Below are 16,664 nucleotides of genomic sequence, written 5' to 3'. Positions count from 1 at the left end.
GCTGAGGGTTCTACCTAGGTGCCCTTGATGCTCTTTTTCTATTATCATGACTCTCATGTCTGATGGAGGGATTGTTTTGTCTCCCTTACATAGGACATCTAGGGATATTCAGAGTTCTGGAGAAATTTGCAGAAATGACAGAAAGGACGCTCTCCATATGCCATGTATGGTGTATGCAATGTCTTGCTGTCTGCAGGGTGATATCTGATGGGATTAATTATTTCCATTCACCCTTCTTGATCACAGGAACGCTTTTGATACATATGTCTGCCAATGTGGCCACAAGACATTTCGCTTGTATAATGATCATATTTCCTTTATCTTTCTTGCCAAGTCAGCTTGATTATTCTCCCACCCCAGTAGATGCTGTACGGAGAACGTGTATTACTGGAGTTTTGCTGCTAAACACATGGTGGACAATTTGATTCCACAGGGGCTTAACATGTGAACCTATGGTTTGTGGTCTGTTAAACGGCTGAATTTGTGCCCCTAAATGTGCATGCATGGAAATGTTCAGTGGCCAATAGGAAGGCCTAGATCAACTTTTCAATAACAGAATGATTTTGCTTTTCTGAGGAAAGTGTGTTTTTTCTTTCTGATGGTGGCTCCCAACCCGTAGGCACTCGCGTTGATGGTGATGCACGTTGCCAGCTTGGAGTTGAATGTTTTGAGACACAGGGATGGTGCTTGAGCAACTAATATGGCTTTGAAAAGGTCCTGTTTGGGTTGTATGCCCTCAGCTGACACCATGTAGCCTAAGGATGCCACTGCTTATGCTTGCAATACGCATTTTTCTCTGTGCAGTCTGTCAGCTGCCTGCTACTTTTGTAGTACTATTCCCAGGTTGGTGTTGTGGTCCAAACATGTTTCTTCATATATAAGGCTATGATCCTGCAAGCATGCTGCGTTTGGTATGTCTATAAATAGGGAATCCATCATTCCTTGAAAGACGGAAACGCTGACTAGAGTCCAAAAGGCATTGTCGTATATCGGTATGTACCAAATGGAGAGATGAATGATATGTGTGGCTTTTAGTCGTTGTAGTCTTATCTGGTGGTAGGCGTCTCTTATGAGAAAATACGTACTTCAACATCAGCATTGATTGCAATATTCTCAGTCAGGGTCAATTGTCTGTTTTTATTAGACTTCTCAGGTCAACAAAGAGGCAAATCTTGTTTGTACTACATTTTTTAATGAGTATTATTGGGCTTAACCACTCCGAAGCTTATATGGCTCCTATGATCTTGTCATCTTTTTATTTCTGTAGGAGATCCTTGAGTGCATGTTTTGTTGTGGGTGCTGCTGGACGGACTCTGTTTTCCAACGGGGAGTTCATGCTGTAGTCTTATTTTGTGCACATAATATTATAAACAACCCAGTCTGTTGCTGGACAGTTACTTGTTTTGCTCCACTGTTTTCTCCCAATTTGTCTCATTCAAGTAGAGCATGTGACTCTTGCTGTTGGGATTGAGGACAGCATCTAGTTTGGCTTGATCATGTCATCCTAGGACAGTGGGTCCATGTCTCCAATTTATAAGGGCCCGGTGCTCTGGATGCTTTGATCCTGAATATGGCTTCTATGATATCATCAGATGAAATATCAGCAAAGTCTTTTTCTTCCAAACCCTCAAGATTCACACCAAAATCTAACTTTTGTGTATCTACCCAGAAATATTTCTCAATATAATTTCTCCAAGTGTCCTCTGATATGGTGTTTACCTCTTGATTATAGGTGTGAGGTTGGGAGAAACATTTAATAATTGCCCAAAACTATTTTGGGTCTCCATTACCCAACACCCCAAACATCATCAGCCAATGTATAGTAGCAGTTGATCCCTTATGGGCCCTGAACCAGTTTTAATACTGGGTCTTTGGTCTAATAATCTTATTCAATGTAATACTTCTGCTTTTTTTGTCTATTTTTTTTCTTAAATCTCTTTTTTTTAGCAGGTTTTGTTTTGTTTACTACAAGCATGTCATTTATTCTGTCTATCTCATTTCCTTCATACACTCTTTTTCTTTGAGCTATCAGTGTCAAATACAGGGCTTCCTCTAGCCATTCTTCATATTGATTAATATTACTAAAATCAGCAGAGTTATTAATAACAAAGTCAGAGAGTCTTCTCCCATTTGAAGATATAACAGTCTTGTCTGACCACAGACTATGGTTCCCGGTACAGTTAATTTCAATATTCTTCCTAATATTCTCCTGATTAGAGTCCTTATCAATTCTAAGCATGAAATCAAGTACCACATGGTCTCTCAGGTCTGTCTTCTGGAGACTGAATTCTAGGACTAAATTAAACCCATTTTTGATAATTAGCACATGATCTATACAAGAACTATTGTTTCCACTCGTCTACGTACATGGGAAGTGGCTCTTTGTTTCTGAAATGATTCACAGCTGTAGTATGTCCAATGACGCAAATGAGGCTAACCAATCCTCCTCTAGATCATTTGTTTCTTAATTTCCAATCTTAGTTGCGTAAATGTTATGCCTATTATTTATCTTTCTCTTATACCATTTTCCATATCTTTTTCCTTAACCGGGGGTGTATTGATGGTTTAGGTCAACCACCATAAGGATATGTCTTTTAGTATTGCTATAAAGCCATTTATCTATGCTGTCAAGATGGTTATTATGTGTTCTTTCTTTATGTTATTCAGAGGGCTATACAGATTAATTATTAGGACTTGTTTTGCTCAACCTTCGAGATTAGGTGAGGCAACTGCAGCAAGAATATTATCACTATGGGTATATAACACATATTCATTTATCTTGATGTCATTTATAGCTCCTATGAGTAAGCTTTCAAATGGTCTCCCTGACTGATTTCGTTTAGCCTTTCTTTGCAGTATTTGATAACCATCCAACTGGTATGAGTTAAGCATCCAAGTTTCCTGAAGAAAGAAAATGTTTCCTGCTGTTAAATATGCTTGACCTCTAAACCCTTTTGTAAAGGAACTGAAACCTCTTGTGTTCCATGATTCTCAAAGGGTTATTTAATTTTCCTTTTTGTCAGGCCACCTCATCAAAGTAATTTCCCTCTGTGTGGTCTTCATAATACTCATGACCATCTTTATTATATATTGCAGTCAGTATCTTCTGTGTCAATAGTTCCATGCCCTTCGTATTCAGTCGTTGTCGGATACTCTTGTTTTCTTTCAATCAAATGGCGCACATCATTCAATTCTTGGGAGTGAGCAATGATCAATTCCACTATAATTGGTGATACCAACTCGACCAGTGCCCAGTTAATAAGCTGATTCTGGCAGTTCCACCACTGTTATGTCTTTTGAATTAATCATGCTAGGTTTCACACAGTAGTGCAATATCTCTAAAACAGAACTTCTCTGCAGAAACATAACTATTTCTATCTGCATAAAGATCTAAGATTTTAATTTTCTTTGCCAATCCCTCTCATTTCCTGTTGCTTTAATTTCTCTTTAGACATTCTATCTTGCGTATTGCTCTGTCTTTGCCTATTTATTTATGTTGGTACCATAGTTTCTGTTTGCTTTTTCCTTATCCAGTTATCCAACGATTTTTGTTGTTGTATCCCATTTAGTTGTTTACTCTTGACCAACACAACCTCCGGTTCTAAACATTTGTTTCTTGATGTTAGTATTGTATCTCCTTGTTTCCTATTGTTGAAGCTTAGTTTTGTTCTTAATTTATTTAGTTGTCTTCTCGTTACCATTTTTGAAGTCTCTACTCATTTTTTCAATATTTCTTTTACGTTACCCATGGCTAAAATGTCCTTTTTTCTTTCTTCTTCTGTCACGGATTTCTCATCATCTTCCTCTTTTGATGATAACTCCTCATAACTATTCCTGGCAGGCGATGATATCGCCGGTATTCTTATTGGAAATTGCTGATCTCTTATCTCTCCAGTTTTCATTGTCTCCTTTTTTGAAGTTTCCACCATATTATTGTTGCTAAGACTGGCTCTTAATACTGTATCAACCAGGCATATCAACCCTTGTTTGATCGTCTGTTGATCCTTATTGATGTTATTACAAAGGACAAGGAGAGTTTTAAGGACCATGTGCATTTCTGGCTCTATTTGCGGTTCATCCTGTTGAGGTGTATGATGTATTTAATGCAAAAGAAGATGCATACACACTTTCAGCAATCGTCACTATGTCAGGTGACCTGGAGAGCTTCTCCAAAGTAGATGGCATTATTTCTATTATTCCCGTGGAGCAGCCCTCCCTTGCATTTGGTATTTCTATATTCAGTATATAACTATTTACCTTTTGGAGGCAATGCAGAGGTTTAATAGAGAGTTATTAACAATATTATCTTGTCCTGACTCATCTGCATGGGTTTGAGCACATGAGTCTTTTTCCACAGATTCCTCTTCAATTTCATTGCTATTAATTTCTGTTTGTTCTTGAACTTTAAAATATGCTGTAATCTTCCCTTTATAGATGGAATCCAATTTGTTGCCATCGTCAGATTCCTGGGATTTTATTTTGAAATGTACTCTCTTTATTCTTATTCATTCGTTTTTTCTTTAATGTTTTGTGTGCCGTTACACTCTCACACTGCTTCTTACTGAATATTTGTCACCAACAGCTGGCAAATTATCTGTGGCTTAATAATGAGGTGCCTGCTATTATGAATATTAGTGCCAATGCTTGGTTAAGTCAAAGAAAATCCAGGCTCTTTATATTAGGGGTGCGTTAGTATGACTCCTGTGATATTGAAATCAAAGTTCGCCACATCACGGCACTTAATTACCCCACTGATTTTTGTCAGGAAGATTTATTGCTATATTCCATATTCTAGGCCATTAATTCTTCAGTCATAAGAAAGCCTACAGAAATTGTTGGCCGGTAGGCAGTTTTAGGAGTATGGAAGGGGAGGCTGCAATGCAGTTGGTTGAAAGGCTTTAGCCCCCAGTCACTACCCGCATAAATACAATTATTCACAGACAGCCGCTGTAAAATTAATGTTTGGTTTGTAGCATATGTAGAGCAGGGTAGTACTACATGCTGTAAAGCCTCAATCCACTTTTTTCCCCACTTTGTCCAAGCCTCCAAGCAAATTGCTATTCACGAGCCCGGAGAGGACCAGAAATCCACCCTATTCCAGTCAACCACAGTGGGATGCAGAAGCACGCGCCGCCGTACAGCAAGTCACTGGTGCTCACCTTTGGCCCTCACTCGTCGGATCCGTACGTTGTCTTTAGCTTGCCAATAGGTTGCAGGCGTACCTCTGCTTCGCTGCACTCCCAGTACATGCGCTGGACCCTCGGTACCATAAACACACTATATTCAAAACACTGTGCGGATATCTCGGGTCTCCCAGATCTAATTTCGTTTTAGCATACACAGCATTCACAATACACTGTGCCGGGCTGCCTAGGTCGTGCTACAACACACTTCAACGCACTGCTGAACTGTTGGGGGAAAGGCACTAAGAATGGGACCAAGATTGCGTCAAGCCGCACTGAGTGCTAGCAACCTCCAGCAGCAGCCGATTCCTATGGATTCCACCTGCATTTTACACATCGAAAACCAGAGGGATTCCTTATAATACGAGCCACCATACATGCACACAGCGGTGTGGATGAAAATTGGGAAATTAAAATGTTCTGTACTCCCCGTGCCTGGCACTGCAGTATTATAGCGACTAGGCCCTGTAACCTGCCATGGTTAAACAATGTTTCTTGCTTATGCGAGGTAGAGACTATAGGATGTACTGCGCATGCCTTTGCAATGAAAGCCTCGCCTAGCTTCTTGGAATGCTAACTTTCTCATCTCTCGCTTCTGACGTGCTTCCCTTTTGGCATATGCAAGCAGGATCTAGGCTCTCGCTTTCGTAAGAAAAGCGGCACGGGAGCAGAAGGCATCACATCGCTAAAATCTTGCTTGCCTCAAAGTGAATGGTAATCTTTAAGGAATGTATGCACCTTGACTAACTGAGTTACGATAGGGTAACCTCACTGATAACACTGGCATATATGAAAGAGCGCAGCTGGTGTCAAAGGCTGATATAATGAGGCTTTGTTCTTTGCTAGCAGGATGGATGTATTGTGCAACCTTGACCTGTTCGGCTCACCCCTTACATTGGAAAGCATGAGCCCTGGTGGGTATAAAGGCCGGGGGGTCGGGGGGGGGGGGCTCGGAGGGAAGGGACACTCAGAACTTTGTGTCTCGTGTTGCTGTTGGGTTTGTGCTTTCATTGCCTTCTACTAATAAAGCGTTTACCAATCCATCGGAGTCATGAGTGATCCTTTTCCTCGACAGCAGCCAGCATTACCTCTTGTTTTTTGTTAGGGGTGTAAAAAGGCACAGTTACATGGGAACACATGGATGCACATGCCTTTTTACACTTGTAACAAAAAACATTAAAATTGCGTGGAGCGGGCTACTGATACACACGTTAAAAACAACATTATCCATCTATAGTGCCAAGATACCTCTGTGGGGTGAGCGTGTGTGCTACAATTACACTTTTTATTTTCTTATGTAACTTTAATGGGCTTGGTTCGGTCCGTGCAATTTACCCTTAAATCAAAAAGCGCCAGAGGGTATTGGACTGTACCCTGCACCTGAAAAGGAATGTGTAATATTTCTACAGGGTGGGCCTAGCACGGCCCCATCTTCGCTCTCTCTCTATTAAGCATTCGGCGCCCTTGTTTATTGTTTAATAAAACCTGAGTTTGCTTAGTTTCTGAGGTGTAAAAAAAGGAATATCTGCTTATTTTTTTCTGTTTTGTTTTACCAGGCACCGTCTGCCCAAAGAACAATGGTGGCTTAAACTTCAATCTATTTTGAAGATTCTGGCAAAGTACGATATCAGCTTGGATACCTCAGAGAAGGCGCAGATAGAGCACATCACACAGAAAAGAGCTTCGGTCGAATCGCATATCTAAAACACTGGAGACGAAGGTCTCGGGAGTGCAGTCCCACCGTAAATGGCAACACACTCCCATTGCTTGTACTTCAAACACAAAGGACGGCATTGTTTAAATGATGGGCTGCATTACATTAAAATGATCCGTTAAAATAATATAATATTTTGTCTAGAATAATTTATTTAAGGTACATTTTCATAAAATATAGGGTTATGGTAAAAGAATGACCATTGTTATCATGGGGAAAATGTTTGTTAAATTGGAATTAAAGCGTGCAAAACCGTTTTATTGTGTGCATAGTTTCATTCTCCTTAGCTCTTGCTTTTTGCCTGGACTCGCAACCGCCATTTTGTTTTCTTTAAAACTGCAACTCGCAGCCATTTCCATCCTGTGAAGTTAGCCTCGACAATATTACTGGTGCTCCCTGGTCTGCTTTAAGGATATTTGTTAAGAGTGACTCGTCCGATAGCCCTTTCGGCACTGCTGACAGAAGTTTGGAAGAGGTTCGCGTGCACTGTGGCCCATGTGCACAGGTTTCTGCGAATGGGAATTGCTACACAGATGCCATGTGGGTCAAAATTGTATCAGAGACTCGGGATGTTCAAAGAACTGATGCAGTAAGCAGAAAAAGAAAAACATGTTCAGCACATTTACCAACATATGAAGATTACATTCCTTTACTTTCATGGTTCGTGTATTCGACTGCTCCTCGACCACTGCATGTACTCTCTGTGTGCAATGTTGACCTGCCAAACAAGCCACATCCCTAACAGGATAATAATGTATAGTTGTTCATTTTGTTGATTCATTTACATGTCCTGAGCAAGAGCTCCTATGCTAGCATAGCCCCCATTGCCCGCTCTTGCAAGAGGCCCTTGTGGCACAGCCTGTGCTCATTGAGCAAAGTTGCTCCATCTGTTGATCTGAAGAAACCTATGTAAATTAGGCTGACACGTGCTGATCCATGTTACGTGATTATTCTACCAATGGCAAGCCTTTTTCATACTGCCATCCTACCACTGTCATCAGGATTTGTTTCTCATCATTACCATGTCACTAACATGCTTCCGTCCATGCCACTTATGTTTTTCTAATTTAACTCCACATTACTGGGGGTCATTACGACCAAGGCGGTAAGTACACCAACTTTACCACCATGGTGTAAACTAAGTTTACACCATGGTGGATGGCAGATTTACCGCCCCATTCCAAGGTGAGTGGGGCGGTAAATCCCCATTTCCCATTTACCCTTCCCCATTCCCATTTTTGCCCCATAGGGCATAATGGGAGTGGGGAAGGCGCTAATTACGGCACCGTAAATTACGGTGCCGTAATTAGCACCAAGGCGGTTTAGCGCCATGGATTTTAACGGCTGCTAAAAGCGGCCGTTAAAATTGGAGTCAGGCGTTAAGGGTTAACGACGGCGTTAACCCTTAACGCCTGAGTTGTAATGTGGCCCACTGACATTGTTTCTTTTGTGTTATCGCCTTATACAGGCTTTGTTTCAAAAATACTACACTGACCATGATTTTAACACAAGTTTGTCAGTATCCCTGCGTAACTAATGGCACGCTTTCTTTCTTAATGGCTTCTCTCCCACCATAATGACCTCCATCTCACCAGACATAGTTTATGTCTGCCATCCATTGAAACATAGGCCTCTCTCCCACTATCTAGGAGTCTCAAATCTAGGTATACTTTGAACTTTAATTTGTGAAACATAGACCTCACTGCCACTATTTAGGAGTCTCAAATATGATTGTGCTCAGAACTTCCATTTTGTGAAACACAGGCCTCTCTCCCACTATCTAGGAGTCTCCTCAAATCTAGGTGTACTTGGAACTTCCATTTTGTGAAACATAGGCCTCCCTCCCACTATCTAGGAGTCACAATTGCGAGTGTGTTCATATATGCCATTTGTGAAACATAGGCCTCTCTCCCACTGTCTAGGAGTCACAATTGCGAGTGTGTTCATATATGGCTTTTGTGAAACATAGGCCTCCCTCCCACTATCTAGGAGTCTCAAAGGTGAATGTGTTTATGTCTGCCATCCATTGAAACATAGGCCTCTCTCCCACTATCTAGGAGTCTCAAATGTGATTATGCTTAGAACCTCCATTCTGTGAAACATAGGCCTCCCTCCGACTATCTAGGAGTCTCAAATGTGAATGTGTTCATATCTGCCATCCATTGAAACACTGGACAAAGATCGCTGCAACCGGACAACATCGAAGCCTATGGTATGTATACGGACACCACGTCTGTGGACTCAGGCCGCAGGCACGGCCAAACATCCATGCACGTAGAATGCAGCTACGGCTATGCTCATCCGGTCTAGCAGCGCACATAGCCGGTTACACTGAAACACCTGACATACCTCGACACCTCTGCCACTAGCATACAGTGACTACCAACAAAAGAAATCCGGTATAGTTGGCCACAAATCGACTCTTCAACAATAGCACTCTATCGCAGTCCACCAACAGCGCCCACCCACGTGCCTGACCCCTTAGTCTGCTTAGTTGAGCCTAGCCAGCCACCTAAGTCCCAGATCGGCGAAAATGCACACACGCATCTGCAAATCTAAAACCCTTAGAACCTCCAGCACACTGACTACGGTCACCGAGGACGTGCCTACCACACAGTGCATTGAGGCCATACAAATGAGGAAAGAGCGCTCTATAAATAACCCAATACAATACAAAACAATACAAAACAATACAATGCTGCCACACTATTAATATGCGTTCTTTCAAATTCTCTCCAATGCGCCTGGCTTGCTTTTTCCTATTACCGGCCAAGCACTCATAAGCTTTGCTTCATATTACCATCTTATTATTGGTTCTTTTCCATTAACGCCACAGTGCGCACATCCTTTGACTAATATTACTTCCATAATACTGACATATGTTGGTTAATATTACTTCCATAATACTGGCATGATTTATTTCACATTACTGCCTCAATATTAACACACTTTCTTCATATTTTCTTCATATTTCCCTATAATACTATCATGCTTTTTCCCCCTGTTTCTTTCATAGCATGGACATGTTTTCTGTCATATTACTCACATAATACTGACATATGTTCAGTCAGTATCACTCGATTACTGCAACCACCGAAAATATTGACTTTATTTTATTTCTACCCCCTTTACACCCCATATACATGTGGGAGGGTGGGAGGATGGGTATATAGTAAAAAATTGATGTAGGGGGAGGGAGGGGACCTCCCCCCACATATATATGGGGTGAAAAGGGGTCAAAATAGAACAGGTCAGCATTTTAGGTGTTCGCATTAAAAAGGTTGCAGTAGACCCTGTTCAGTCTTATTACTTCCATAATACGGCATGCTTTCCTTGATATTATTTTCCTGCTACTAACATCCATTTTAGTTTGGGTTATTAGGTGTCGCTATAAGCCAACATGATTGCATTAGAGTACAGATAGGGAGGAATGGTATATGAGGAGGAGCACACAGCCTGTAGGTGTTGTTTGGTTATCTGCCCACCTATTGACTGCCCATGGCCATGGTAATCTGTATGGCCATTACCACCCAGTTCCTGTCCCCTCGCCTCCCCAAAACATCTCCTCATTTAATCAAGCCTTACCAACAAACACTGTCGGAATACGAACATGCCTTCTTTTATATTACTTCTCTTCATACCAACACCCTTTCTGTCATATTACTGTCCGAATATGGACATGCTTACTTTCCTATTATTTCACTATTACTGACACCCTTTCTGTCATATTACTGTCGGGCGACGTGCATGTTTTCTTTCATATTCCATAATATGGGCATGATTACATTCATATTACTGTACTGTACAGATCACCCCAGATAAGATTCTCTATAGGGTAGCTATTGACTAGCAATCAAGGCTTAAGCTCTCAAGAGGTGATGCGGGCGGGTACACTGTAGTCCCCAAACCCCCACAAAGGAATGTCCACACAGTTCTTTACATAAATAAGGTTCAGAATATATACATATACAATAACACACTTTGTGCTTAGGCAATACTAAAATGATAAATATGTACAATATCTATGCGGTACCACAATTCACTCTTGGCTCCTTTAAAATGCACCAACTGCTGACCGTTTCAATGACCTACAAGTCTAATAGCAATGTGAACCAACACCAGCCATAGGAGGGAAACAAGTGGTTAAACAATTGGCAGAATACTTGTCCCTACCAAAGACACAGTTCTGGGTGAGGATCTCCCCACCTGAGCATCCTGTAAATAAAGTATATTGACAAGCCATGTCCATATATTGTTTAGCAGAGTCTTCTTCCTTTCTAAAAAATGTCTATGTACCTGGTTTAGCAGAGTTCTTCGATGGGTCGTCGATGGATCCTTCTTGAGTGAACTCCCTTTAAGGCATGAGCCACGGATCGTCGAGATTCCTCGAGGAAAAGGTGAACAATGTCGTTGAGGCAGCAGCTTCAGTCCTTTGCAGTGCTTGTCGACGATCGGTCGTGGACATCCTGCGAAGATGAGGCGTGTAGTACATCTCGATGACGAGAGTTTCTTGCCGCAAAGAGTACTTACTGAAGAACGTAGGCCCGGCAGAGGGTGTCAGCGTTGTCATCAACGATCAGGAATCGACCACGGCTGGCTTTCGGATCTTCATCGGCGTCTTTGTGGACTTCGGGTGGCGATAAACGCATCGGTGGATTCTCCTCGGCTCGTCGGCGAGCTTTACTTTCTGCAGCAGTGTGATGCTGGAAATGCATCGGAGGGACAGGGCCTCTGTATCCTTGTCCTTGTGTTCTGTCGTGTTTTCCACGCAGGAGTTCATGTGAGACTCCTGGCGGTGCAGCTCTCTCTCTTTTGGTTTGGTGAACGGACCCGTGGGATACCCTTATGACACCCATGGGTGGGGGTACAACCCTGTGCCCCTAGTGTATGTTTTTGGGCACCTGTGGGTGGCCCGCAGAGCAGGGTATGGGCTGGTGGCAGCTCCATGCTGAAGTTGACAGGTGCGCAGAGTATCCTCCATTTTGGGATACCCCGGCCCTGCCATGGGGATCAGTTGATTCCTGATGGAAAACAGGATGGCCCGTGTGGCCTCTTGCTTTTTATTACCCATTACCTTGTTTTCCCAAAGTCCTGGGAAGCCCTGACTCTGTCCCTTCCCCCTGACTGGCTGTTGGGTGGAAGTGCCATATATGGTGTTGTTGTGAAGGCCCGGCCAGACTGGCTGGAGCCTTCCCGGTGATGTATGTTGTGGGTACCTCCTGTGGGTGGGACCTGGGTGAATAGAGTGTGTGACGAATATGAATTCTGTGTTGTGGGTGTCTAGTATCTGGTGGTTGACACAATGACTGAGACAACCCTGCCCGAAACCGGTATGAATGCAGCTCGGAGTATTGAAGGGCTTGATACTTGTCCCAATACACATAACTTGTTGTGAGTGTCTGGAGAGAAGTGAATGGCCTGAATACCTCGTGTGCCTGATTGGCTGCCTGCCTGCATGAATGCCCGTAGTCGTGATTGAATGCTCGAGTGTGATCCAGCGGAATGAATGGGAGATCAACAGTATATCTGGGGACCTCTCACTGCTAGGAATCGTGTTCAGAAGCTGAAGTCCACTACGACGAGTAACTGACGCTTGACCTTGAAACCCTGCTGGACGAGAAGAAGTGCCATGGCTCTCCTTCACAATCTGAAAGCTGCTGTATTTTCAAGGACTGACCCAGAGAGGACCAGGTAAGGCGCCCTCTTCCCGAGCTACGAGGGACCATCGTGCACAGCTGACCTTTGCCAAAGCTCCCTGACTTTGACAGGCTGCCGACCCGATACTGGGACTGCTGCGGAACTCCAAGGAGAAGCACTCGGACTGTTGTCCGCCACTGTCGACGACCGCTGTCGCCGACCGGAGCTGCCGTGCTCCCGTTTGCCTAAGAACTTCCATTGATCATCGGACGCTCTCGTCTGCATCGTCACCCGCTTGTCTCCCGCTGGAGAAGGCCCGACCGTCGACACACCGAGGAGCATCCACCGGTGGGTTATCCGCCACCTAAGGACCACAGAGACGCCAACGACTCGACGCCCTTGCTGGGCCACAGTTCTTCATCATCTCTTTGCGGTCCAGAACTATAGTCACCGAGGTGCCCAGCACGCCTCTTCCTTGCAGGACGCCAACCCTCTGTCGTAGACAAGCACCGCTAGGAATGAAGCTGCCACTTCCCTGCCGTAGTTCACCCTGTTCACCGTCGGACGTTCGACGACCCGTGACTCCTGCCTTAAAGGGAGGGCACTCAAGAAGGGCCGTTGATTCCCCGACACCGAACGCCAAGTTCCCCGACATCTCTCGACGATCCGTGGCACCCGCCTGAAAGGGACACACTCAAGAAGGATCGGTCGACACATCGTCGGAGAACTCTACTCCACCAGGTACATTGGGGGGTAAAACCTTAATAGGAGGAAGTGAGACTATTGAACATATGGACTGGACTTGTGCAATATATCTTTATTTACAGGTTGCCCAGGTGGGGGGGATCTCCACACAGAACTGTGTCTAGGGTACGGGGCCAGTATTCTGCCTACTGTTACAACCATCTTGCGTTCCTTCCTATCTCTATTGCTGGTTTCCTCGTTATTAATCTGTGTGACATTTTAACCGTACAGTTGATGCACTTTAATGAGATTTGATAACATTGGTGGTACCACTTTAGAATTGTATATATTTATCATTATTGACTTCCGAGTACAAAGTGCATTATTGTGATCGTGTACATACCTTTGAATATTAATTATATAAAGATTGTGTTTTCAGTAATAGTGTGTGGACATTCCTTTGTGGGAGTTCGGGGACTACACTGTAATTAAGAACCAGCCCGCATCACCTCCTGAGAAGCTAGGCCTTGATTGCTCGACTACGTTACCAATAATAGAGAATCTTGGCTGGGGTCCCCTGTGCCTCTCCTCTACCATATAGAGAGCGGAAGTACAGACACCCCCTACCAGTCTTTACACTGGTGGCAGCGGTGGGATGCTTATGGTTTTAAGAATTAGTGTATAACCGTACCTTTTACAAAATATCTGCACTTTATTAGATTAAGGTTTGGGTGTGTACCAAATAACTCCATTGCAAGCAATTGAGTCTATTGTGAATGGTAAATTGACTCGGGTGAGCTTAGAGGTTCTCCAGAGTGCTTGTGAAGCCAGGGAGTTAGACTTTGTGGATAAGTCTAGGGCTGAGCTGATAGCTGCCCTGGTGGACTACCAGACCGATGGTGAAACTCTTGATGAAGGGGGGAATGCAACCAGTGGGGACTCTGCCCCTGGGGTTTCTACTGAATCTGTTTCTGGGAATGCCGCCATTCCTGCTGCCTCTGTTCCGAACCACAGCAATTCCTTGGAACTTGAGTTATGAAATTGGCCTTTGAATATCGCAAGTTGGAAATAGGTGCTGAGGTTAAGAAAGAGGAGTTGGCACAACAAGTGGAGCTCAAGAATAGGGATCTTGATCTAAAGAATAGGGATCTTGAAATCAAAGACAAGGACACTGAATGTCAGAGAATCCAGCTAGAGAAAGCTCGAGTGGAGACTTCAGCGAAACCCAGTGAGAGTGTCTGGTCCCCAGCAACTAAATTTATGAAGGATTTGGTTGGTGTGTTTTCGGAGGGTTCTGATATCCTCCAATGGATTGAAGCGTTTGAAATGGCTTGTGCAATTCATGATGTTGACAAAAGAGATTGGGCTAAGTGTTTGCTAAGCAGAGTGCCTCAAACTGGATATGACTGTATTCTGAAGCTGAGTGTGGAAGAAAGGGGTCAGTATGAGTGTATGAAATCTGCTTTGATTGCCAAGTTTGGCAAGACGCCTACCCAATACCTTAAAAGGTTCAGGGATTTTAAGAAAAGAGAGAATGTGTCTTGGGTCGACTGGGTGAGTGCGCACATGAATATGATGGGGTGGATTGATGGTTACAATGTGAAAACTTTTGTTGAATTGTCCCACCTGTTGTTTTTTGAGCATTTTTCTGAAGCATGTTCACCAGAGCTGTGTCAGTATGTTGCTGACCAGAACATTTTGGATCCCTTTAAGCTGGCTAGGTTGGCTGACAAGTGGGTCTCCCACCGGGTGTCCACTAAGGACTCCAGTGGGAAGGACAAGGACAAAGAAAAGGGTGCCTCTCAGAAAGCTGCGGAGTTCAAAAAGCAGTCACAGTCGAATAAACCTAAACCCTCCTCTCCTAAGACCCAAAAATCTAGTGGGCATAAGTCATCTGTGGGTGGGAATAAGAGTAGTGGTCCACCTGCTGCAAAGCAGGGTCCCGGTGGTTCCAGTACCGTACCCCGCACTCCCGGCACTTGTTGGGACTGTGGGGCTCTGGATCACAAAAGGGGTGACTCCAAGTGTAAAGGTAAGGCACTCGGAGTACAGGCTGTCAGCCTGACCTACCCTTACCCCATGTCTGAGGTGGAGGCCACTGTCCTCCCCTCCTCTACAGGAATCACTTTTGGTGCTCCCGTAGAGATTTCCTTAGTGTCCCTTGGGGCCTGGACCAGTACACGGAAGTACTGGCGTCTATCCCACAGAACACCCGTAGATTTTTGACAAGTGTCCTCCTGAATGGCCAGCCTTCTACTGGTTTGAGAGACACTGGGGCAAGCATGACAGTGGTGGACAGGACCCTGCTCAAGCCAGAGGAATATGTAGATGCTCCTCTGAGAACCACCAGGTTAGCTGGTGGGCCTCCCAAATTATCGCCTGTAGCCCGAGTCACACTCGTAATTGGAGACAAGACAGCAAAGCTTCCTGTCCTGGTTCAGGACAACGTCCCTGCTAACATTCTGTTAGGTAATGATCTAGTCGAGTTGGGATTGATCGCGGATGGTCTTCCCATGACTGCTGCTGCGGTCACTAGATCACAGGTGACACCGGGTCTGGCTGTGAGTCAGGTACCCGAGCCGAAGGCGCGGCCTAAGGCCAGACGAAGGAAGAGCAAGAAGGCCACCTCTGTGGAGGGAGCTCCTTCTCTTCCTGCTGTTCCTACAGCAACCATTGGGATCCATGCTCCGGACGGGCTGGGTCCAGTGGTAAACCATGTCTCAACTCCTGTGGGAGAAGAGCCAGAAGACTCTCCTGTGGGAGAGGTTCTCAACCCGGAGGATCATCCCGATCTTCAATGCTTGTTAGCTGAAGGGGGACCCTCCCGGGCAGACTTCTGTAAAGGACAGAGAGAGTGTCCCTCTCTCGAGGGTCTGAGGAAACAGGCACTGTCCCAGGCACGAGGAAAAGTGCCTAGGACATTCCGGATTTATTGGGAGGGTGAGGTCCTTGTTAGTGAGCCCACTAAGCCTGAACCTGGTGCCCTCAAGAGGTTGGTGGTACCCCAGGTTTACAGACCCTTCCTACTGCAGTTGGCACATGAGGTGCCCTTGGCTGGTCATCTTGGTACCAAGAAGACTAAGCAGAGGCTCTCTGCCCATTTCTACTGGCCTCGGATGGGAGTAGAAGTGGAGTCCCACTGCAGGACCTGCCCAACTTGTCAGTTGTCTGGCAAAACTGGAGGCAGTGTCATCGCCCCACTGCAGCCATTGCCAGTGGTTGGCACACCGTTTGAGAGGGTGGGCATCGACATCGTCGGTCCCCTTGACCCTCCCACATCAGGTGGACATCGGTTCATCCTGGTTTTGGTAGATCATGCCACCAGGTACCCTGAGGCTATACCCCTTCGGACTGTTACTGCCAAGGTGGTTGCCCAGGCCCTCCTGGGCATTTTCGACCGTGTTGGATTCCCCAAGGAGGTTGTCTCTGACCGAGAATCCAACTTC

At 44.6% G+C, this 16,664-nt stretch overlaps 1 protein-coding gene across 2 annotated transcripts in view; it reads left to right on the top strand.

Annotated features, from left to right (window-relative positions):
* LOC138582299 (ATP-dependent 6-phosphofructokinase, muscle type) overlaps positions 1–7,154 on the top strand; it is a 903,222-nt gene extending 896,068 nt beyond the window's left edge. For both annotated transcript variants that reach the window (XM_069653451.1, XM_069653452.1), the window contains one exon: positions 6,740–7,154. In XM_069653451.1, coding sequence (XP_069509552.1) covers positions 6,740–6,887 — 148 coding nt within the window. In that variant the 3' untranslated portion in view covers positions 6,888–7,154. The remainder of the gene's footprint in view (positions 1–6,739) is intronic.
* The last annotated feature ends 9,510 nt before the right edge of the window (positions 7,155–16,664 follow it).

This window comes from Ambystoma mexicanum, chromosome 3q (assembly GCF_040938575.1).
Source record: "Ambystoma mexicanum isolate Mex_15411 chromosome 3q, UKY_AmexF1_1, whole genome shotgun sequence".
Lineage (NCBI taxonomy): Eukaryota > Metazoa > Chordata > Amphibia > Caudata > Ambystomatidae > Ambystoma > Ambystoma mexicanum.
This window is presented reverse-complemented; position numbering and strand designations above follow the sequence as displayed.